This window comes from Trachemys scripta, chromosome 1 (assembly GCF_013100865.1).
Source record: "Trachemys scripta elegans isolate TJP31775 chromosome 1, CAS_Tse_1.0, whole genome shotgun sequence".
Lineage (NCBI taxonomy): Eukaryota > Metazoa > Chordata > Testudines > Emydidae > Trachemys > Trachemys scripta.
Window position 1 is genome coordinate 93,055,035 of NC_048298.1, and position 23,943 is coordinate 93,078,977.

The window sequence follows — 23,943 nt, forward strand, 5'->3', positions numbered from 1 at the left end:
CTCTCAAGCCATCTCTGACTGACTTCCTTCTCTCTTGAGGTAGCTCCTACTGTCAAACCACTCTGTTTCTGGAGATGACTTTTCTGCATCAAAATCCTTTCACTTACAAGTCCCACAAAGCTTAATTTTGGCTCTCTTCCCTGCCTCTGCCAAACCAATCTATGTTCACTTTGGGTTACTTTCTCTCAAACACTTTTATTTTGGTCATATACAGTGCATACATATCTCTCATCTTCTATAACAAGTGGTCTCTGTTTACCCTTTCTGCCTCTTGTCCAAGTAATTCCTCTAGTTAATGTCTGATGTGAACAAGTGCATCCTCCAAATAACGTTTTTCTCCTTTTTCCTTGACTTGTACATCCCATTTGCCTCCACTGCCTATCACATTGGAGTTGTCTATCATCCTGCCCTTTCCTTCCTTCCCACATCTTCTGTGTCTGCCAATCTTTCTATACCTCTACCCCGATATAACACGAATTCGGATATAACGCGGTAAAGCAGTGCTCTGGGGGGGCTGCGCACTCCAGCAGATCAAAGCAAGTTCGATATAATGCGGTTTCACCTATAATGTGGTAAGATTTTTTGGCTCCCAAGGACAGCGTTATATCGGGGTAGAGGTGTACTTTCCAGGGTGCTATGAGAATGTAGTCAATATTTCTAACACCCTTTGAAGATGAAGAGCTATAAAAATGCAACACATCTGCAACCTTGACTCTACTGCTGCTGAAATCTCATTCATGTCTCTTGCCTTGACAGCAGCAAATATCTTCTCTCTGGCTTCCACAAGTGTCATGGTGATATTTTGAATGTCCTCAGCTATTGATATGACTCTGCCTATAACCATAATAATTAAATACAGCAATCCTTGATAATTTTGTTTAGTTGCATCTACTTTCTTCAAAAGCAGCCTATTCATGAGTTTTTACTAATATTTAATAATATGGGGAGTTTGAAGAGTCTATTATTCCATTATTAATCATAGCATACTAGAATTGTAGAGCTGGAAGGAACCTTGAGAGGTCGCCTAGTCCAGTGTTCCTCAACAACCAGTCTGTGGACTGGTGCTGGTCCCTGAGATCTCTCTGACACAGTTTAGGAAGACAGCAAGTCAGTCCCTGGTATCAAAAAAGTTGAGAAACACTGACCTAGTCCACCTCCCCCATGCTGAGGCAAGGCCAAATAAACCTAGACCATTTCTCATAGGTGTTTGTCTGATCTGTTCTTGCATGCCTCCAATGACGGCGATTCCACAACCTGCCTTGGTAACCAATTCCAGTACTTAACTATCCTTCTAGTTAGAAAGTTTTTCCTAATATCTCACCTAAATCTGCCTGGCAGCAATTAAACCAATCATTTCTTGTCCGACCTTCTGTGGGCATGGAGAACAATTGACGTTCTCTTCTTTTTATAACAGTCCTTAACTTATTTGAAGACTGTTATCAGGTGTCTCCTCGGTCTTCTTTTCTCAAGACTAAACATGCCCAGCTTTTGTAATCTTTCTTCATAGGTCAGGTTTTCTAAACCTTTTATCATTTTTTGTTGCTCTCCTCTGGACTCTCTCCAATTTGTCCACATCTTTCCTAAACTATGGCACCCTTAACTGGACACAGTACTCCAGCTGAGGCCTCACCAGTGCCCAGCAGAGTGGGACATTTACCTCCTGTGTATTACGTCCACCCCAGATTGATATTTGCTGTTTTCACAACTACATCACGTGTTGACTTGAGTGTAGGCTCGGCAGGATTCAATTTAAATGGTAAATGTCGATTTCAGCTGACACATTGAAATTGGCTAAAAAAGTAGCCAGCTGTAACAGTGGGAGTGCAGCCCCCAACCCCATTGTGCCTGCAGGGATTGAGTGTTACCGGCCCTGTCGCAGTGCAGGGAGCCCTCTGCAGCCTGCTGTTATGGATCTGCTCCCTCATTCCTGTGACAGGGCTGCAGAGAGCTCCCTGTGCTGTCACAGGGCTGGTGACACCCAATCCCTGCAGGTGCAAAGTGTGGGGAAAGCCATGGCCAGGACCAGCAGGAGAAGGACAAACCCCCAGCTGTGAGGGAGGCCACCCAGCTCCTGAATGGCTCGTCGTTGTCCTCTTGACAGCCCTGCCAGTGGGTCTCTGCTCTGTCCTGTCAGGACTGCAGGCTTCCCCATACCTTGCACTTGCAGGGATCAGGTGCCACCGGCCCCACAGCTGTGCAAGGAGCCCTTTGCAGCTCTGCTGTCACAGCCCCGCTTACCAGCTGGCAGTGTGGGAGCTGTCTCTGGGCCGGAACTATTGAGTCCCTGGCCAGAGAGTACTGCTGGTCCTCCTCCTTGCAGTCCTGGCCTGAGGTGGGGTCTCTACTCTTCTGGGCTAGGACAGCATCCTCCCCCACACCTTGCACCCCTATGTCTTGGGCCCTTCAGTTGTGCAGGGAACCTCCCACAGCCCTCTGCAGTCCTGCTGTCAGTGCTGTTCTAACCCCACTCCCGCTCTTTAATTTCCAGCAACTGTAAAAATAAAAATCCATAAAAATTGAAGAAAATTCTCAAATAAAAATTAGGGCTGTCAATTAGTTGCAGTTAACTCACCTGATTAACTCAAAAAAATTAATTGTGATTAATTGCACTTATAACAATAGAATACCAATTGACATTTTATTAAATATTTTTGGAGATTTTTCTACATTTTCCATATTTATTTCAATTACAACACAGAATACTAAGTGCACAGTGCTCACTTTATATTATTATTTTTTATTACAAATATATGCACTGTAAAAATTTATAAAAGAAATCGTGTTTTTCAATTCACCTCATACAAGTACTGAAGTGCAATCTCTTTATCATGAAAGTGTAACTTATAAATACAGATTTTTTTTTTTTTTGGTTACATAACTGCACTCAAAAACAAACAGTGTAAAACTTTAGAGCCTACAAGTCCACTCAGTCCTACGTCTTATTCTGCCAGTCGCCAAGACAAACATGTTTGTTTATGTTGACGGGAGATACTGCTGCCTGATTCTTATTTACAATGTCACCTGAAAGTGAGAACAGGTGTTCGCATGGCACTTTTGTAGCTGGCGTTACAAGGTATTTACGTGCCAGATATGCTAAACATTCCTATGCCCCTTCATACTTTGGCCACCATTCCAGAGGACATGCTTCCATGCTGATGATGCTCGTTAAAAAAATAAAGTATCAATTAAATTTGTGACTGTATTCCTTGGGGGGGACAACTGTATGTCTCCTGCTCTGTTTTACCTGTATTCTGCATATATTTCATGTTATAGCAATCTCGGATGATGAGCCAGCACATGTTCGTTTTAAGAACACTTTCACAGCAGATTTAACAAAACGCAAAGAAGGCACCAATGCAAGCTTTCTAAAGATGTGAGATTTCTAAAAATAGCTACAGCACTTGACCCAAGGTTTAAGAATCTGAAGTGCCGTCCAAAATCTGAGAGGGATGAGGTGTGGAGCATATGCTTTCAGAAGTCTTAAAAGAGCAACACTGTGGTGTGGAAACTACAGAACCCGAACCACCAAAAAAGAAAATCAACCTTCTGCTGGTGGCATCTGAGTCAGATGATGAAAATGAGCATGCATCAGTCCGCACTGCTCTGGATCGTTATTGAGCAAAACCCATCATCAGCATGGACGCGTGTCCTCTGGAATGATGGTTGAAGCATGAAGGGACATATGAATTTTTAGCGCAGTGGTTCTCAAACTTTTTTTTTTTTTTTTTCTTTTGCGGACCACTTGAAAATTGCTGAGGTCTCGGCAGGCCACTTATTGATCTTTCCAAATGTTGTTTGTACAGTTACCTAACTATTATAAAGCACTTTGGATAAAACCGCTATATATTTTATATATATAAAAAGCCCCATAATAATCGTTTTTTTTTGTTCTAAAAATAAAAGCACACAACTCGTATTTTAATATCAGTAGTCTTGCCTTTCTAATGCAATGGATGTGCCCTCTCTCCCCTGCTGCGGCAGCCCCCGAGCTAGGGCTGGGAAGGAGGGGGGAGTCTCTCCTTGGCAGCAGCATCCCTGGAGCTGGGGAAAATCGCTTCTTTCTCTCGCCGCCACAGCCCTGCATGTCCCAAATTCCCCCCACCCCCTCTTCTCATCCCACTGCCCCCCCCCCCTGCCCCCTATCCCCCCCCCCCCAAGGCCACCATTTCACCTTACAAGCGTGTCTTCTCCAGGGTCCAGGCACCTAATTAGTGGAGCCACACCTGCGCAGCTCCACTAATTAGGTGAGTGGCCCTTCATTCTCTCATGTGCGGCCACCCAGGTGTGCACCTTAGAGACAACTATCCGCGGACCACCTGAATGGAGCAGTGGTCCGCGGACCACAGTTGGAGAACCTCTGCTTTAGCGCATCTGGCACGTAAATATCTTGTAACGCCAGCTACAACAGTGCCATGCGAATGCCTGTTCTCACTTTCAGGTGACATTGTAAACAAGAAGCAGGCAGCATTATCTCCTGCAAATTGTAACCAACCTTATTTGTCTGAGTGATTGGCTGACCAAGGACTGAGTGGACTTGTAGGCTCTAAAGTTTTACATTGTTTTATTTTTGAATACAGTTTTTTTTTGTATATAATCCTACATTTGTAAGCTCAACTTTCATGATAAAGAGATTGCACTACGGTACTTGTATGAGGTGAATTGAAAATTACAAATTATGTTTTTACAGTGCAAATATTTGTAATCACAAATAAATATAAAGTGAGCACTGTACACTTTGTATTCTGTATTGTAATTGAAATTAATATATTTGAAAATGTAGAAAACATCCAAAAATATTTAAAATAAATGGTATTCTATTGTCGTTCAACAGCGCGATTAATTGTTTATTTAAAATAGTAATGATAGTCATGATGTGTAATGGAAATATTACAGCACATTCTGCCACGAAGCAGTTGTCTTTACAAAGTCTATCTAACTTCCAGCTGTTTCCAACAATTCAACTACTGGCAGAAACAGCAGTCTTGGCACAGGTTTGCTTTCAACAATTTGGGTCTGGTCAGCTTTGCCTAGTTTTTCCTCTAGAAGCAAACAGCTGGAATAACATGCAGAGCTTGTTAAGACTCCAGAACACCCCCTTGCCAAACAATACCTACTGCGGTGTGTAGCAACAGTTTAAAAACAAACTCTATGCAGGAGTGTGGGATTGCTACTTTCTTCATGGCCAGCATTTTATAACGTCTGCATACAACTCTTCCCCCGTCTGCCCTGGAGGAGGGAGCAGCAGCAGAATGAAACTGAAGCAATCCTATTCAGTTTTACTCACTCCCTACCCTAACCTTGTCAAAGAAAAGGGGTGTGTGTGTGGTGAAACTGCCTAATTTCTCCCTCAATCTGAATTTGCAAGTTTGGGAGAGATTCTCTTCCTATCTCCAGGAAGAGTAAAAAAAAAAAAAAAAAAAAAAACATTGATATGTTCACCTCATCTCTGCTGTAATTGCTAGAATAGGGGAGAGGCTGGGAAATTATAAGAAATTCCAAGGATGAATAGGATGGAGAAAACTCGCATATCCTTCCAGTCAAGGCAGTGTGACCGAATTGCTGATGTAGGAAGTAGCATGAGCAGTGAGCCCATTTGGAGGTGAGGGAAGAGAAGCTAGAACATTAGTTCTTTTGGGGAGTGCGTGAGATATTTTTGCCCAGGTTTAGTAAGGTTGTAATTTAAACTGTAACCAGGACCGGCTCTGGCTTTTTGGCCGCCCCAAGCGAAAAAAAACAACAAAACGGGGCGGCCAGAAAGGCAAAGCAAAAAAAAAAAAAAAAAAACCTGCGGCGCAGCCGGAGCACGGGTGCAGGGGGACCGGCTGGGGGAGGGGGAGATAGCGGGTGGGAGAGAGAGAGAGAGAAGGGGGTGGCTAGGGCTACAGCAGGGGCGCTGCCATGCGGCCCCTCCCGCTGCGCCGCCGCCTACCGCGAGGGCTCCGCTCCGGTCGGCGGGGAGGGAAGAAAGAGGACTACCCTGGTTCTCCGCGCCGCCGGCCCCTACAGGGCGGCCGAAGCGGAAAAAAAAAAAAAAAAAAAAAAAAAAAAAAAAAAAGCGGCCGTGCCGCCCTAGGATTGGGCAGAATGCCGCCTCCAACAATCTGCCGCCCCAAGCACCAGCTTGCTCAGCTGGTGCCTGGAGCCGGCCCTGACTGTAACTGTCTAACATTATGTTCACGTGTCAGTGTTGCACGGTTTGCAGGAAGGAGTTCACACCTTTGCTGCCATTGTTTAGATGGAGAGAGTTTTCTCCAGGACTGGGTTAACTGGGCAGCAGCACACAGAAGTTTACACTGTAATTGTTCTATCTCCACAATGGAAAAAGAGACATTTAAAAAAAAAAAAGTCCTGTGAAAAATAGCAAAAACTATAAATCTCACAGGAGATGAAGTAGGAATAGCTTATGGTTATTTCATGCCTGTATTTTCTTCTTCCATGCACTCTGGAATATGTAGTTTCAAACTAGTCTGTATTTAGGTGCATTGACTCACACAGAAAATAGGATGTCAGTAGAAAATTTAAATGTTACCTGCCTCTTTCCCCAAATCATTGCAGCTTCTTGTGTCCACCTGGACTTGGGTAGACTTATAACCCCTTGTTTCTGTTCCTTACAAGCGTTGCATTCATCTTTTCTGTTCTCTTGTAGAATGAGCCTTTGACCTCAGGTTATCATGGATACCCTGCGAGGGACAATCAAGTAAGAGTCCGATTACAGTAAACTGTGTGTGTGTGTGTGTGTCTGCTTGTGGATGTTCTGGCAGATGGCTTCCTAACACTGTTTGTTTGTTTTGGAATGGCGACTGTTTTATTTCACTGGTTGAATGCTTACAGAGGTATACAGTAAATTAAACACATTTTTTGTCCATGCCACGTATGGAATGTGGCTGCATGCATGATGAGGGGTTGAATGTGATCCCTGTGGTTCTCATTAAAGAATATCCTGACCCTTGGCTATTCGTAAAACCGGACTTCAGATCTAAATCCAAAATACCCACTCTGTCTCCTCAGTTTTACTCAGTGTAGATGTTCAGTCTGTGAACTCTTGCACTCGGGTTTGTTCTTATTGCTGTAATTCTAGCAGCTGAGGAGAGATGAAACACAATTTTTGTCTGAGAGGTATCGTCCCTTGCAGTGCTGCTGGAGCAGAGAACAATGTGGCCCAGGATGGGTTGCTTCTAGCTCTTATGAATTTGCCTTGGTGCTTTTTGAGTCCTGCAGGGCCCATGCCCCATCCATCAATTGAGGATATTTTAATTTTAAAGTAGTAAAGATTATATGGTTTGGTCTATTGCAGCCATCGCAACATCCCCTTCCCACTCCACGGAAGGTAGAAAACGCCAGCTGATGATGAGTCTGTGTAGAGCAGGGGAGGAGAGGGCCATCATAAATTATCTTTCTACCTTTCCATCGTAAGGATATTTGTCACCCTTTGCCCGTTGCAGCTTGCAAGTCAACATTGTCCAGGAAGAAGTCCTGAAGCTTGTCTGAAACCTTTATTCTAACTCTGGAATTGAATTTTATGGAGATTTTTGAGGGACCTAAGTGAGGAGTATGGGCACATGCACAGTAGAAGTACGGCTATGTTTGTCTCCAGTGTCACATGCTCTGGTTTTCTTTCAACAAACACTGTTGTGTTGCACTAAAAAACCCCCCCAAACAAACAGAAAATCTCCCTAACCTTGTTGTAGGGGCACCACATTCATGTGTTAGATGAGTTTGTATCCATGCTCGCCATGATGCTGAACTGTTTGTATCTGTGCATTCCTGGGGAATTTGGAAAATTATTCCATAGTGATTCCATGGGGGTGAGGGGATTGGGTTGAGTGACCAGAGCAAGGGCATATAGAGTGCAACAGCCTGTGGTGCAGCATAGTCTGTGATCTCTGACTGCACAAAGTGCTGAAAAAAACAGGTGGACCAGCCATACCAGTTAGGGGATTCCCAGCCATACTGCAAAAAGAAAAGCCTTGTCTGTGCTACAATATTTTGGCATTGCAGCCACCTGTATGCCTTATTTGAACTATCAAGACCCTGGCTGAGAGCAAGTACAATTACAAGCCTTGCCACCATTGAATCCTACACTGGGTTTCTCTACATTATTGTAGAGACATAGACCGAAAATATAAATGTTATAGCTACAATGGCTGAGTTAGTTCTACCAGTGCTGTGTTACAATGCTCTTGGCCCCACCATTTAGTATTAGATTTGACAGTTCAGAATACTGGCTCTGTCATCTATCATGCAACTCTTCTTTTGGCCGCATGTGGGGCTGAGAACACTTGCATTGATACTCATCAGCTCTCAGCTATGCTCCGTCCTGTCTTCCAACTCCTGCCATTCAAGGCCATCCTGAGAGCACCTGGGACACTATATGAACAGTCTTGAATGTTCTCCCTCACTCTGCACCCTGGGACAGCAATGGGAGACACAAAAATAAAATACGAACTACAGCTTTTGTAACCTGAACATGTTTAAACCTTCTGATGATTTGCCTGAAAAACAGAGGACCAAAATCAATTGCTATTCAGCAGCCAATCTAGGCATGCATATGCCCTATTTGTATACACTTTCCTGATGGGTGCCCTGGCAATCAAATCCATCTCTTAACTGCATTATTATTTTATTTACAAGACAGTAGCTCCCAGATGCCCCAGTCAAGATGGAGATCCAGTGTGCTAGGCACTGTACAAATGTAGGATAAATTCCTCTGCTCAAACATGCTTATAATCTAAATAAGGTCAAGGTGTGACAGTGGGTATAGAACACAAGAGCGGGGGCGGGAAGGGAGAAGACAAGGGTAATAGTAATGGAAACGCAACATTGAATATATTAGCGAAATGTGGTAGGTTTCATGGTGGCTGGTTTTTTTTTTAAGGCGAGTGACACACCAACAAAACAAGAACAGACAATCAATCATGCAACAAATTAAAATGAGTTATTGAATAAATAATCAGACTCAAATCAAAGAACTTCCTCAAGAATTGTCACCCAATTCATCGCAGCTTGGGCCCAGAGTAAGTCTGGCAGCAGCTTGGGAGAGAGGTTGGTGAGACTATGCCATGAGGTTGGCAACTGTGAAACTAATCCTTGGCCCTCATGAGGCATATGCAAATCCCCATTGTGCAGGACAGAACTATTCAAAGGATCCATTGGGACAAACAAAAAATATGAACCAGGTGCAAATACGGTATACCCTGTGAGGCCATCGACACTATGCACAGGCTGAAATTGTGAATAAACCGCATCACTTAATCGTAGGCCCTGCTATGGCCGCTGTACCCTGATAGATCGTGGGGACACTGCAGCGTGCTGGCAACTCTACGTAGCACAATCGTGGCCCCTCCATGAAGGTGAGCACAGGTATCAATATATTAGCCACTGTGTATAGGCATTTCAGATGGCAAGTTATTTCATGGAGGTTTCCTGGCAGGCCAAGCAAGCTCAATTTTTAGCCGTCATGTTTTCACTTTAGAAAATCTTTTTGTAAAGTGATTTTCCTTCCATATTTGCTCTTTTTTATTTCTTGATCTGTTAGGGTTTTTTCTTAGTCTCATTTTTGGCTCTGAGGCAGATGAAATTCAGACCTGGCTTTCACTAATGGGATTTCAAGCTTTTAGCTAATCTGATTGGGAGCCTCTAATCTGATAGCAGCAGAGAGCAAAGTCCTCTGTAGCCACAGGCTGGGTCTGGTGTTGTAGAGATGGCGGTGTGCAATCTATCACCTGGTTCTTTGCAGTGCAGGGTGAGGGAGGTTATGTTTAGTAATTCAGGCTCCATGCTAAAGTAATTATGAGATGCAGAAACAGCAATTTGGTCTGTTGAATGAGATTTCTCCCCGCACTCCGACTGAGAGCTGGATTTGAACTGGTGATTTAGGCGCGGAGCCACAGAGGGATTTAGGTACTGCAATGTTGAACTTTTACTTCAAAAACTTAGGTGCAAAAGAGTTTAGGTGCCTGCAGAGCTCACAAAAACAATGAGGAGTCCGGTGGCACCTTAAAGACTAACAGATTTGTTTGGGCATAAACTTTCGTGATACAGGGTTCAGCAGCAGCCAGGCAGGAGTTTTGTAGATTGTAGTGGAGCATAAGTCTGGGAGTTAGGTGCCTAAATACCTTTATGTATCCGGGCCTTAGTGTTTAAAAGCTGCATAACTAACTCTCTTCCGACATGTCACATTTATTTCTCTCTAAGAACTGTGCTGTTTTCTTACCAAGTCATTTTTTTTAGCAGAAATGGCAAAACTGAATTTTACTTTCTGGATAAAAGTGCTCAGGGATAACTCAACCTTTCTTCCATTGCTTCCAGTATGCCCTTTTCACACCTTTGAATTGTAAGTGCCATTAATTGACGTCTGCAAACCTTTCCCTGTGTTGTCTTTACACCATCTAGTGGATAAACCTTATCCATACATTCTTGACTGTTTCAGTTTTGTCTCCTTTCCTTCTTCCTTCCTTCCTTCCTTCCAGGTAACTGTTCAAGGCCTCACTGGGTATGTGTACGCTGCAATGTAAGCCCAGGGTTAGTGGGATTCGAGTCAGCTGACCTGTGTCTGGGAACCCTGGGCTTGAGCATCTACATTGTATTTTTAACCCTAGGTTAAGAATTTTCTGACCATTCTGTTTGAACCCAGGATTCTGGCATCCACTCTGCAGTGTGCAGACCTGAATCAAAGTAACTATATCCCAGAGTCCCTAGTGACTCCCCTTCCCCAAAATGTGGCCCTAGAAATGCAGTGGACTGTGGGGAAACTTTACTGCCCCCCACTTCCCGCCGCATGTTACCAGGAAGCCGCTCACTTTAGAAAAGGCTTGATCGGTTCGCTCTCCATTGCCCAGGAGTGTGTTTGCAGATCAGTGATCAGACCAGAATGGGTTAACGCTGACCTAAGCTGCTGCCATTTGCCAAGGTGTGTGTGGGAGGCGTTTCTGTTTTCAACAGAGTGGATTGCAGGTTGTTGGGACAGAGAGGATTAAGGAGGTTTTCCTATGGAATTGTGGATTACTTCCGGCTGACTCCCAGCACGTGAGTCAAGCGGACCTGCAGCTACACTGCAAAGCAATAGGGCTTGGATCCTGGGTCCTGGCTTGACTTGAGCTCGGACCCTGGGTCTGAGCTCTGGATTAGCGCAATTGCAGTGTAGACCCAAGGGGGGTTAGCCAGGCTCAAGCATGGGCTTACATTGCAGTGTAGACATACTCACTGATGCAATGTGAGAGTACTCTCAGGTCTACGGTACAGAGTATATCCTAATTCCTCTCCAAGTATTTAACTCATTTACTTGTCATCAGATGCAGCACTGAATAAATTAGAATAGGGATTCCTACGGAGGCCATATTTGTCGCAATCTCAGTAGTACCAGCCAAGTATATTACAGTCTGGCTTATGATGGCTAAATCTCTGGACTGCTCCAGTGGTCTCCCTGTGCTTTGCTTCATTGTAGTCCTGCTGGCCTTTCCTGCCAGAGCAGTCACCTATGCTTGATACAATGGGAGCAACAGGAGTAGGTGAGTGTGTGTGGCCGATCCACCAGGGCACAGGACTGGATAGAGCTTTATTTGTTTGAAGGGAAAAAGGAAAAGCTTCTGTTGCAGCATACAGTACTATATTAGGGGCTGTGTTTGAGCTGTTGCTGTGAGGATGGGGAGCATGGTGGGCAGGGCTGTGAGGTTTCCTAGGAATTGTAGGTTTGTTCTTTGGGTGACTGGTGCAGTCACCGAAAGTCACCCAGTCCAGAAAAGAATAGCACAGGGTAGTGGCAATACAGACTTCCTCAATGGTTGTGCCTCATCGTTGATCTGAAGGGGAACCACATGCATAGGTAAAGGGAATTCATTCTCTATGCCAGTGGTTCTCAAACTTTAGCAACCCAAGGACCCCCGTTTTGATTTAAAAGCCGGCTTCTAATTTTCCCCGGGGGTGCTCAACCCCCGCTCAGCCTCTGGCCCCGCCCCACCTCTTCCTGCCTTCCCTCCACTCCTGTGCCTCCTTTCCCACCTCTTTCCGCCCTCTCCCCCGAGTGCGCCCCATCTCTGCTCCTCCCCCTCCCTCTCAGCACCTCCTGCACCCCACTGAATAGCTGTTCCGTGGCATGCAGGAGGCACTGGGAGGAGGGAGAGTTGATCAGCGGGGCCGACGGCCCTGGACATGACTTGTAGACCCCTGGAGCTGGACATGACTCGTGGATAGGGCTGGATTAACTCTCCTGTTGGCCTGGGGCTATTAGATTTTGTGGGGCCCCTGTATATGTCTTTTTCCTAGGAGGGAGTTTGGTGCAGGAGGGGACAGGGGATTAGGGTGCAGGAGGGAGTGCGGGGTCTGGGAGGGAATTTGGGTGCAGGAGGGGGATTCTGTTCTGGGGTATGGGGTTGGGGTGGAAGAGGGGGGTGCGAGGTGCAGGCTTCGTCTGGGAGGCGCTTACCACAGGCAGCTCCCGGCCAGTGGTGCAGCAGGGCTCAGGCAGGCTGCCTGCATGCCATGGCCCCACGCTGTTCCCAGAAGCGGCTTGCTGCTGGCACGTCTCTGCGGCCCCTGGCGGGAGTGGGACAGCATGTATCTGTGAGCTTCCCATGCCTGCAAGCGCCACCCCCGTAGCTCCTATTGGCCGGGAACTGGCCAATGAAAGCTGTGGGTACAGTGCTGGGGGTGGGGGCAGTGCGTGGAGTCACCTCCCCCCCACCAGGAGCCGCAGAGACGTGCCAGCAGCCAGATGCTTCTGGGAGCGTCGTGGGGCATTGGCATGCAGGCCTGCCTTAGCACCCCTTCAAGTGGCCCAGAGATCGCTGCCTGTGATTTATTTTTGCGGGGGCCCCCCTTGAACTGGGACCCTGGCTTTATCCGTCCCTGCTCGTGTACCCCAGTTTCAGAACGGCTGCTCTATGTGCTGTTCAGCCCTAGCCTCTCTGGTGAGTCTGCCAACAAAGGGACCAATTGTGGGGGTTTCTGTGATATGAATACCTGCCCCTTAGGTACTCAACTGAGACTTCCAGAGCTCATTTCATGAGTCCTGCCAACACCTCTTAGATACTGTAGGCATGTCTACACAAAGAAACTGACCTGCATTGCTATAGTGGAATAACTCCCCTGTGTGGACACTCTGTTCTGGAATAAATGTGACTTTATTCCAGAATAATTACTCCAGTTACTTCCAAATTGTTATTCCGTTATGACTCTGCCAATCATTTCCCCTGGTTTGTATTTCTCTAGTGCTTTTCATGCCAAAGTGCTTTATAAACAATATCTGGAATTTTCTTCAGCCACTTCTGGGGTGAAGTATGCCCTTTCCCCAGTGTAAATTGAATATGGTACTCTTCCTCATTTTGTTCCAGACTGCTGAGTAGCATTGCTATGTGCCATATTCTGCCGGCAGAATGTAATTGCACAAATTGGAACTGGGCCACAAAAGTGATCTTCAGCTACCATAAAGGGCTAGGGTTTAGAATGTTAGTTTGAAGCCTCATTTAAAAGATTGCACCTTCAGGAATAAAGAGTTCTAACATCATACTAATTTGGAGGGGAAAGTGCCATCTATCACATCACAATTGCTACTTCATGCAAGAGCACAATTTCCCTTGTTGGTTTCCCATCCAAGTACTCGCCAGGTCTGACCTTACTCCTCTTATGAGTACAGATGAGAATATAGTCCAAGGTAGTATGGCTGCATATGGTAACTGCTAGTAACAACTTTCAGTCACTGCCCCTTTGGTCTGGCTTCAGCCTCGAGGTGAAAGTTATCTAACCCAGTGGTTCCCAAACATTTTTCCTTCTTTTTTTCTCGTTGGTATCCGACTAAATGTCTCTTGTTTCTGGTATTACTGGAAAGCCACTGCCAGAGTGGGAGTGCCCCTGCCAGCTTGACCTCTCACTCTTGGAACGTGTGAGATCACGCTGTACAGAGGATGTTATTTTGAGAACAAAATGGTGCTCTCCATGCAGCAAAAGCGCTTGAACGCTGTTCCTACATGTTCCAGCCTTGTTTCAGGGATGGACCCCGCATAACCCATGGCAGACCTCCAGGGGTCCAGGAACCCCATTTTGGGAACCACTGATCTAATCCACTTCCAACTGAGCCACTGACCTCTTGCATTCTTATTTACTTATTGTTTTAAAATGTATATTAGGTTTCCAGAGCAACTTAGTCATAAAGATTTGTGTGTTCGCTCCTACTCATGGTTGTGAACTGGTCTGGATGAGCCATGCATCACTGGCAGAAGCTTTGAAAACAGGCAGTCTTTTGTGCAGCTTAATCCCTTTCTGGCAACTGGAAAATTCACAGATCTGTGCCTGGTTCTTATAGGCTCAGCACAGCCCTTCCGCCTCCTCCCATTCCCTTGTGATGTGTGGAATTCGGCAAGAAGGCTCTTAATGATGAAATGTAGTGAGTTTGCTGCCTCTCCCAGGGGAAGTGTACTGCACCACAGCCAAGCTTCCTGGTGTAATCACCTCACAGATACTCTACCACTTCTGGGGGGGCGGGGGGAGGGTCTCTGCTGTGTACAGCATCTTCATGCCTTCTTCATTTGGGAAAGGGGGCAGCTAGCAGGGTCTCCTCATTGCCCTCTGACTGGTTTGGTGTGGGTCTGTTTTCTGAACCTGGGTTGTCCTGTTCTCTTTGTGGGAGCGGGGAAGTGTAGCAGTATGAGTTGGGATTCCACATTGGGTGTTAACCTTTTTAAAAGACAATACTTACTGTGGCAGGAAAATCTCTATCTGTGATTCAGAGTGTCTACATGAGGGAGTGGGGGAATAGTTCAGCCTCATCTGTCTTGTCTGTCTGTCATGACAGTGCCTAGGAGCGCCAGTCATAATCTAGGATCCTATTGTGCTAGGCGCTGTACAAACACAGAGCAAAGAGCTTACAGTCTTAGGGCTTGTACACAGGGAGTTATTCTGGGATAGCTATTCCTGACTAACTCCATGTGTGCATGTAGTTATTCTGCAATAAAATCCTCCCTTGCACAGAAGATCAGATGAACTGAGGTTAGAGTAGTAAAACCTTCTACTTCACTACTTTTCCAGCTTTTTGTCAGCAAGGAGTAAATGTTCGTACTCTGTACTAGACAGGCCCAGTAACATGTTCTGTTATTGACCTAACGTGCAACTTCTTGCAGAAAATAAAGAGATTCTGTTCAGAAAACGGCAAGATAAATATCTGGGCAAAAATAATCTGAAACAGAAATTTAAAGGAAGGGAGAAATCTGGGAAGCAGTCATGGTGAAAGATATTGAGGAGTGATATTGACCAATGTGGTCGACATGAGATTAAAATGTAGCATGGTCACAGCAATAAACCGGTTTAACTTAAGAGTGCAAACATGAAGACTTTTAACAGAGTAGGAAGGGAAAAGACCTCCTTGAGACATCTCTGATACAAATATGTATGTCCTGGTCTGTGCACCTCAGTATCAGTAAGATACTGACAGATTGGAAGGAGTTAAAAGCAACATAAATGATGAAGTTTTGGAAGAAAAGAGTAAGTGTCAAATATTCCTTAGGGAAGAGCCAGCCAGAGGCTGAAGCTGGTATAGCACATGCTGAGGCACTTTAAGCAGGTGCAGCTTCATAGGTAAGGGTGGAAGGGGAAGAGGAAAGATGGGACCCATCTGGGGCTACCTCTTCGCCTCCAGTGCCACCTACAGTAACTCCTCACTTAACGTTGTAGTTCTGTTCCTGAAAAATGCAACTTTAAGTGAAACGATGTTAAACTAATACAATTTTCCCATAAGATTTAATGTAAATGTGAGGGGTAGGTTCCAAGGAAATTTTTTTGGGGCAGACAAAAGGCATTATATACTGTACAGTACTGTGGTGGGGAGGTGCCCCTGGCTTACCCCTGGGGCTCAGGGCTGGGGGTGCAGGGTCTGGGAGGGAGTTAGTAGGGGAGGGCGCTCAGGGTGGGGTGTGGGGTCTGGGAGGGAGTTAGGGTGTGGGAGGGTGCTCAGGGTGGGGGTGCGGGAGGAGGCTCAGGGCTGGGGCAGGCAGGAGGTGCAGAACACTTACCTGGGGCAGCTCCTGTTTGCTGCAGGGGGTGTGCAGGTGGCTCTATGCAGTGTGGCACTGACCCCATGGCCGCGATTCTGGGAGCTGCCCCCCCATCAGGCCAGGCCACCCGGAACGCAGGGGTTTTAGGGGCTGCAGGGCCCTGGCCTGCAGCTCTAAAGTCCCTTTCGGAATGCGGCCCTGCGAGCACGGACCGGAGGACTCAGGAGGAGCAGGGGCAGCCGTGCAGCCAGTGGCTGGAGAGAAGTGGCGCTTTCCCCTTCAAAGCGCCCTCCAACCGGCTTTGAAGGGGAAAGTGCCGCTTCTTTCCGGCCGCTGCCGTGTGGCTGCCCCTGCTCCTCCTGAGTCCTCCGGCCTGTGCTCGCAGGGCCGCATTACGAAAGGGGCTTTAGAGCTGCAGACCCTAAAGCCCCTGCGTTCCGAGTGGCCCTGCCTGCAGAGGGGGTGCGGTGGGGGGGAGCTTCCCCGCTCACTCCCTCCCTCCCAGAAAGTCCTAAGCACTGCCAAACAGCTGTTTGGTGGCGGGGGAAGCGCTGGGAGGGAGGCAGAAAGGGAGGGGGAGGAGGCGGAGAAGAGGAACTTGTGCAATGCTCCCTTGTAAAGTCAGCCAAACAAGGGAGCATTGCACAACTTTAAACAAGTATGTTCCCTAATGGAGCAGCGATGTAACTTGGAAACAACGTTAAGTGGGAGGATGTTAAGTGAGGAGTTACTGTACTCTCAGACCAAGAACTGTGCAGAGGAGACCCCGCTGGGGATACTCGGAAGATCCATGTAAATCCAAACCCTCACCCCAGCTATGAACCTACATTGGACCATCCAGCCCATTTCCCTGCCAATGCAGGAGTGTTCCCTCCAGTGCTAGTGTTCTGAGTCTAGCCTTCCATGTCCCAAACAATGGGACCACCACTATTTCCATTGAGTAACTAGGCTAATAGATCTCACTGTCAGAAAGCTAGTATGCAGCCTAGATTTCCCTGTTCTCAATTTGAGCTCATTACTCCTAGGCCTTGTCTACACTGGGACGGGTGTCGATGTAAGATACGCAACTTCAGCTAGGGGAATACCGTAGCTGAAGTCGACCTATCTTATTCCGACTGACCTCCCATCCTCATGGCGCGGGATCGACGGCCGCGGCTCCCCCGTCGACTCCGCTATCTCTGCTCGCTCCGGTGGAGTTCTGGAGTTGACGGGGAGTGCATTCGGGGATCGATATATCGCATCTTAATGAGATGCGATATATCAATCCCCGATAAATCGATCGCTACCTGCCGATACGACAGGAGTCTGGACGTACCCCTAGTTATACCCTCTTGTAAACACCAAGGAAGGTGAGGAACAAGGGGGTCTGACTAGGAGTACCGAGCTCAAATTGAGAACAGGGAAATCTAGGCTGACAGAAGGTGATCAGTCTGAGGCTCATGCGGTCAGAACTAAAACTGTGCAAACGTAATGTCTGTCTTGTGTAGGGATATTTTTTCTTAGGGATATTCAGAGCACTATTGAGTGAGGGGAGCAAAACCCCATGGGAGATGGGAAGTTGTCAGCTCCCTGTGTATGTGTAGTTATCCTATCATTTGATATCTTCTGAACTGAAAAAAAAATCACGTAAATATCTACATTTATTTAACATTTTTAATTCTGAAAGATTCCAAGACACTTTACAGCCTTCCTCTCTGGATATCTATAAATATCTGCACACAGCACGGCAATCACCACATAGCTGACTGCAACGTTTTTTTAAATTGTATGCTGCAACACCACACAGCAGTAGATCATTCATTTTCAGTTCTGAAGTCCCAGTTCTGACGTGAGCCACACACCAGTCAGCACAAAGAAAAGGAGGTTTGGAGAGGAGGCACCTCTGGCTGTATATGGGATTGATGTCATTACATTATTAGGAAAACTGTTACTGAACAGAACCAATAAAGGGCCTGCTGTGTGCCACGTGGGAGGAGATAGCTGATCAGTGTGGCTGTGTCTGTGTTTTGCCAGAAGAGGGCACCCATTACCTAGCAAGTGCCAAATGTTAAAGTGGAAACAATTCAAGACTCCAGAGCTGGATCTGTCTACAGAATGGATGTACAGAAAAGCCAAGCGTAGGAGCGTAAAGATTCTCCTTCCTCTCCTGAAAGCCATTCTCATTTTCTAAGTGAGTCTTTTAGTCTCTTCTGTCACTACACATTTGTTGTGTTCAGTGTGGTTGTAGTGTGTCAGTCCCAGGATATTAGAGAGACAGTGTGAGTAGGTAATCTCTTTTATTGGACCAACTTCTGTTGGTGAAAGAGCCAAGCTCTTGAGCTTACACAGAGCTCTTCTTCAGGTCTGGGAAATGTACTCGGAGTGTCAACCACAAATTTGTGACTGCTGCTGTGGAACGGGAATGTCATAAGGTTTGGGGGGAAGGTGGAAGCTGACTGGTTGCATGAAGGAGTTAGCAACTAGGAAGTGGGAAAAGACATGATAAAGTAGGTGTACTAGCTAGTAAGCATTTAGTTACGGCTACTCTCTGTGGATGTGTAGGAGGCTAATCTTGACAAGAGAAATCTTTATTTTTGGAAGTGGGAAGAAAATGTTATGAACAATTCCACACAGAGCAGGGAGAACCCAATGCAGGCTTGTGTGTGTGCATCTAAGGGTAATGGGTCTGTCATCCCCAAATACAGTCTGTTTTGGAACTAGGAGAGTTAATCTGAGGAGCTGTGAGAGCGCTTTTGCTGGCAAGGTATGTAAGAAAAGGTTTTAATCATGGATCAGTCTCTATCCGGTTGCCAAATACTATATATCCAAGGTGGTGGACAAAGTGGGAAATACAGGAGGGTCTTGCTGAAAAATGTTGGGAATAGACAGCTGACCCTTTTGTAGGAAAGAGGCTGGTTGGGCACCAGGGCTGTTCTGAATTTAGCATGCTGTTGGTTTTGAGCCTGCATTATCATTATGAATATTTGAGTGTGCTGTCAAGCATCATTCCTACTCAGTGTTTTATATGTAATGGAAGAGTCACTGATCAGATCTAGGTACATGGTCGTCCCCCCCCCCTTTCAGGCCCCTAACCACCCTAGTTTCCCTAGAGACCACTCTGTAGAGAACACCTACTTTCTCCACTGCAATCAGCCTACCATAATCTATCACACCATTTATAGGAATAGAAGAGGGAACAGGTCTCCCACTCCTCAACCCCTTCTCCAGTGGTCTGAAAACAGGTGTCTCCATCTATATCATGACAGCCATGACAGATTGAAGGCTAAAGCCCTTCTGTCTGTGTCATTAATTGTAATACTGGAGGTCTCCTGTGGCTGATATATGATGTGTCCATCCAGGTGCCAGACAGCTGGATGGGTCATTTCTTTGAGACAGCTGTCCCACAGCTTTCTGTTTCTTCCTTGCCTGACTTAATACCCGAGGGCTGAAGGAAGCTCTGGACTCCAGTGACAGGCCTTTCTTCTGCCTTGTATGGATAAGCTGGGCCAGGCTGTGAACCCCAGAAACCAGCTCAGTTGTACAACTCCCCCATAAGGTTCAGTGGCCAGAATTTCATCTGTTTAGCCCACTTGAAAAGGGATTCCTCCCTCTCACCATATGTAGCCCTTGCCCCCGTCTCCTGTTACACAAATAAAATTGGACTAACAACCTTCAGCACCAGTTTTTCCTGACTCCAGGGAGCTCTATTGCTTGCTTTTACCCACGTGCTTTTGGGAACTGCCGGAGGTGGACAACATGTTACCTTCAGTATATTTAATGGCTCTATGCCTCCTCCCTTCCCTCTTGCACTTCATGCTGCAGCACTACCCTGAGAATGAAATGAATGGGAATTTCCTAACTACTGCTATTCTGCTGACTTTTCCTGCTTGGTAAACCAGCAACTCTGCATTTGCTGGTGCAAGATGGTGCATTTAAGAATCCTTTCTCCTGTCAGTAAACAGATGCTCCTTAAGAAAGGACAGTGGCTGGAGGATATTCATGCCCTTTCTAAAAGAGAGGGTTGCTCTCAGCATAGAGTAGGGTCTAGGTCCGGATAACACTGCCTGGAGCAGGCATTTACCAGATGGATTCTGCTCCCCAGAGATTCTGGATGTGTGTGTGTGTGGTGGGGGGAAGGGCTGTAGACACTCTTGATTCATTCCATTAGTGGATTAATCGACAATGTCCTGGCTTAACTCTCCTAGATTTCCCAATGGATCTCAGGGGGTGCTGGCACAAGCAACAATGTCTTTGGGGGATGGCAGGTGGAAGGAAAGAAGTTTAAAGGCAATGTCTTTGAAAACAGTCCAGTTAAGCTTTGTTAGTAGGAGTTACGTGGCAGGTGAAAGTGTGCTTTAATTATGCTGCCATTTTGCTGGGGTGTGTGTGTACATTTAATGTCCTTGGAGTGTGGTCTGCTGAGCTAATTTGATATAGAAAAAAAAATATTTCTCTGTTCCGCATTAATTGCCGGCTGGATTGTGTTTTTCAAGAAGTCTGTAATTAGAGGACAAGGGTTCTCTTTCTAACAAAGGTCAGAGGCTGCTGTCTCCTGAGACTTGCGGTAAAATGAACAGAACTGTCTGACAGATTTTAGCTGAAAATTTGAGCAGATGCCATGTTGTTGTTTACTGGGCAGGGGGACCCATCTCTTCCCCCCCCCTTTACTAAGCCAGCAAATCATTGGGGAGTGGATTTAGCTGCTGCCGCCACCACCCACACAGGAGACTGGGCTTGTAGCTCTTGGCAGTTTTAGCAGGAATTTGAGTTTTTAACTCTTTGGTGGCTGTGAATGGTGATGAGCTGCACTGTTGATTGCATTTGCTCTCTATCTAATGCAGGTTTTCTGAATGGTTTGTTGCTGATGAGTCCAGTTGAAATTCCCACAAGGATATAAGGAGGAGAAGCTTAAGTAACTGCTGTGTAATACGTCCTAACCTCTTGGGCTTCATCCTCACTCCCCTGTTACAGCCTGGATGCCTGGGTTACACATTTTTACATGTCAACAAAGCAGCCATGGGAAACGCCTATTACTTTTTATGATCGTCATCTGTATTTACGAGGCACCTAACACCTTTGTACCTAAGCACACTTGATATAAGTTTAAAATAGTACTAAACAATTTCATATGATAGGGGAAAATGTATTTTCTAACCCTGTGTAGCAACCAATTCTGATCCTGTGCAAGGATCTGAGAAGATGGCTAGCAGCCAGAAGAGTAAATGTCATGGGATTCGAAAGCTTTCTGTTGAAAGCTTGGATAAAGGAGATGTCTTGTATCTTGTGGTATACTGGGCCAGGTTTGGGCTGTCATATATATATTCAGCAGATTGCATTTCAGAGCTGACCGCTGTGAGCTTCACCCTAAAGACAAATGGCTGATGTACTCTCTCTGAGAGCAGTTGTTGTGGCTTGGGCATAGAAGGAGTGCTGGTCTCTGAGATACAGTCCAAATTATTTTGGGCTGTGTAGATAGTAGCCAACACTCTGAATTTCACTCAAAAGTTAATCTAATCACTGCACAATATGCAACACAAGTGTAATGTATTCTTAGTGGTCTACATTACATAAAGGGCAAACAACTGCATTTAGCATAATTTGGAGCTTTTAACTGTCCTTCAGATTTAGTATTAGGGCAGACCTAATTGTATCCTCTTTCTTGCCATTTTCCTGTTTAGGGTGGTGGCTTTTATAGCCTTTTTCTAAAACTCATCATTGTACGCCAGGCTGCATGCAGATTGGTGTCTCCGAGGTATGCTGATATCTGGTACATGTACTGAGTCTTCGGTCTCCCCCTTGGTCATCTGTCCACCTTGGGTCGACCTATTTGTGCGTGTGTCTGCCCTCAAATTTGACCACAGCCAGTGTAAGCAACCCATTACAGCAACACAGAAAAAATCACCTCCCTGAATGGTGTAGAGTAATGGCCGGCCTACTTAAGTCATTGCAGTGCTAGTAAAAAGCAACAGAGAGTCCTGTGGCACCTTTAAGACTAACAGAAGTATTGGGAGCATAAGCTTTCGTGGGTAGGAACCTCACTTCTTCAGATGCAAGAAGTGAGGTTCTTACCCATGAAAGCTTATGCTCCCAATACTTCTGTTAGTCTTAAACGTGCCACAGGACCCTCTGTTGCTTTTTACAGATTGACTAACACGGCTACCCCTCTGATACTTGCAGTGCTAGTGTAAACATTGAATGACCTGAGTTGACCCTAACAGTCCTCCAGCAGCTGTCCCACTTCCTGCGACAGCGACTACTCTGGTCACAATTTTAAACTCCATTGCGCAGGGGTCATGAAACTGGAAGCCCCCTTTTCTTCCCCCCAATGTTTTGGAAATGCCTTTTCCTGATTGCCCACCTTGGCAAGCCCAGCTAGCAGCTCACCCTTGTTGTGTGCAACTGCCCATGCTGGCTCCTTGCAGAGAGAGGGGTACTAAACACACTCCCGCCTGGAGTAGATGGGACGTACTGGGGCTCCTGGGCCTGTAGAGGGGGAGGAGGCTGTGCAAACCTGTGACATTCCCCTGGGTACAATCTGAACAGATGGGCAGCTGTGTCCCCTCAAATCTCCAACCTCGGGTGCCTTTTTTACACTGCTTTGTTGTGAGAGCAGCCACTCCTGGCCTGCTCACACACAGCCTCCAGCATGTAAATTACTCCCAATTATATTGTATGAGCTTTTTAGCAAACCACTCATGAATTACATTACACGGCAACACCAGCAAATCCCCAGTCCCAGACCTTCTCCCAGAATTGTGCATCTTGTACTGCTCAACTCTCTCCTTCTGGACAATATAAGCTCATAGAAAGTCTGTCATTTCATTAATAGAAAATGATATGCACAAGCCGTTATCTCAAGTGGAGGTTCCAAGCACTTTAATCAAAACATACTGGCTTAGATAAAACAATAAAACAAGTTTATTAACTACAGAAAAGAAAGATTTTAAGTAATTACAAGTAATGAGGCATGAAAGTAAGAATTGGTTACAAAGAAAATAAAAGGTAAAACACAAACTAATCCAAAATTTAGCAAATTAAATGAATTCAGAGCAAAGGTTTTTCTCACCACAAGCTTTTTGCAAACTTACTGGCTGGAGATTGAATTCCATCCCAGCCAGGACCTCTCCCCCAGTTCAGTGTTCCTTCAGACTTAGTTGCTGCCATGGGGAGCGAGGAATGGAAGAGAGAGGTAATTTGTTGTGTCCTCTATTCTTAATCCTCCAGGAGGAGAGAGAGGTATATCTCCAGCTGGGGTACAGGCAACAGCCAGTCTGTTACATGGGAACCCCCAGCTGTTCCATTGCCAAAATGTAAATTTCTCGCTCACACCCTTCTTTCTGCCAACGAATGGCCATTTACCCAGGTGATCTGATTATGCTGACACATGTCTGAGGTGCTGACTAACTTTTTGTCTCTGAGGAACTGGTTTGGGCTGTTTCCCCAGATATGGAATATGCTTTGCTAACATCATACAGTAGAACTGTATAAACTTACATACTGTGTTTCCACACATTTTACCAGTACAATAATGTTCAGCAGATTATGAGTTTTCAAATGGTACCTCACAAGGCATACTTTGTACAAAATGTATCATAGTCTTGTAAAAGTGGTGAACATTGGGTACTGTCTGTCACAAAGCCCAGCTATGGACCAGCTGCAGAAATGTGGACATCTGCAAGCAGATTGCATGAGGGAATGCAGGCAAAGGAGTACGACAGGGATCAGCAACAATTCCATGTGAAAGCGAAGGAACTCTGTCAGGGATACCACAAGGCCAGAGAGAGCAACAATAGATTGGATGCTGCGCTGCAGACCTGTTGTTTTTATAAGGAACTGCTTGCCATACTTGGCAGAGACATCACCAGCACCCCACAGACTACTCGGAGGAGCCTGAGACAGACACCCTTGTTGTGAACAATGAGGAGGAGGAGGGAGACATGGCAGGAGACCCTAGCCATGCCACAAGCCAGGTCCTGTTTGAGAC

The 23,943-nt window shown here is 46.0% G+C and overlaps 1 protein-coding gene across 15 annotated transcripts in view; it reads left to right on the forward strand.

The window, feature by feature from the left end:
• The window catches only part of RBFOX2 (RNA binding fox-1 homolog 2), a 250,700-nt gene that overhangs the window by 52,114 nt on the left and 174,643 nt on the right, over positions 1-23,943 (forward strand). For 13 of the 15 annotated variants that reach the window (XR_004646662.1, XM_034777735.1, XM_034777756.1 and 10 more), the window contains exon 2: positions 6,647-6,697. The exons of the other annotated variants lie outside the window; for them this stretch is intronic. Coding sequence is in view for 12 of the 13 variants with exons in the window: in XM_034777735.1 (XP_034633626.1) it covers positions 6,647-6,697 (51 nt within the window). In the remaining variant the exon portion in view is untranslated. The remainder of the gene's footprint in view (positions 1-6,646; positions 6,698-23,943) is intronic. 15 annotated transcript variants of the gene reach the window in all.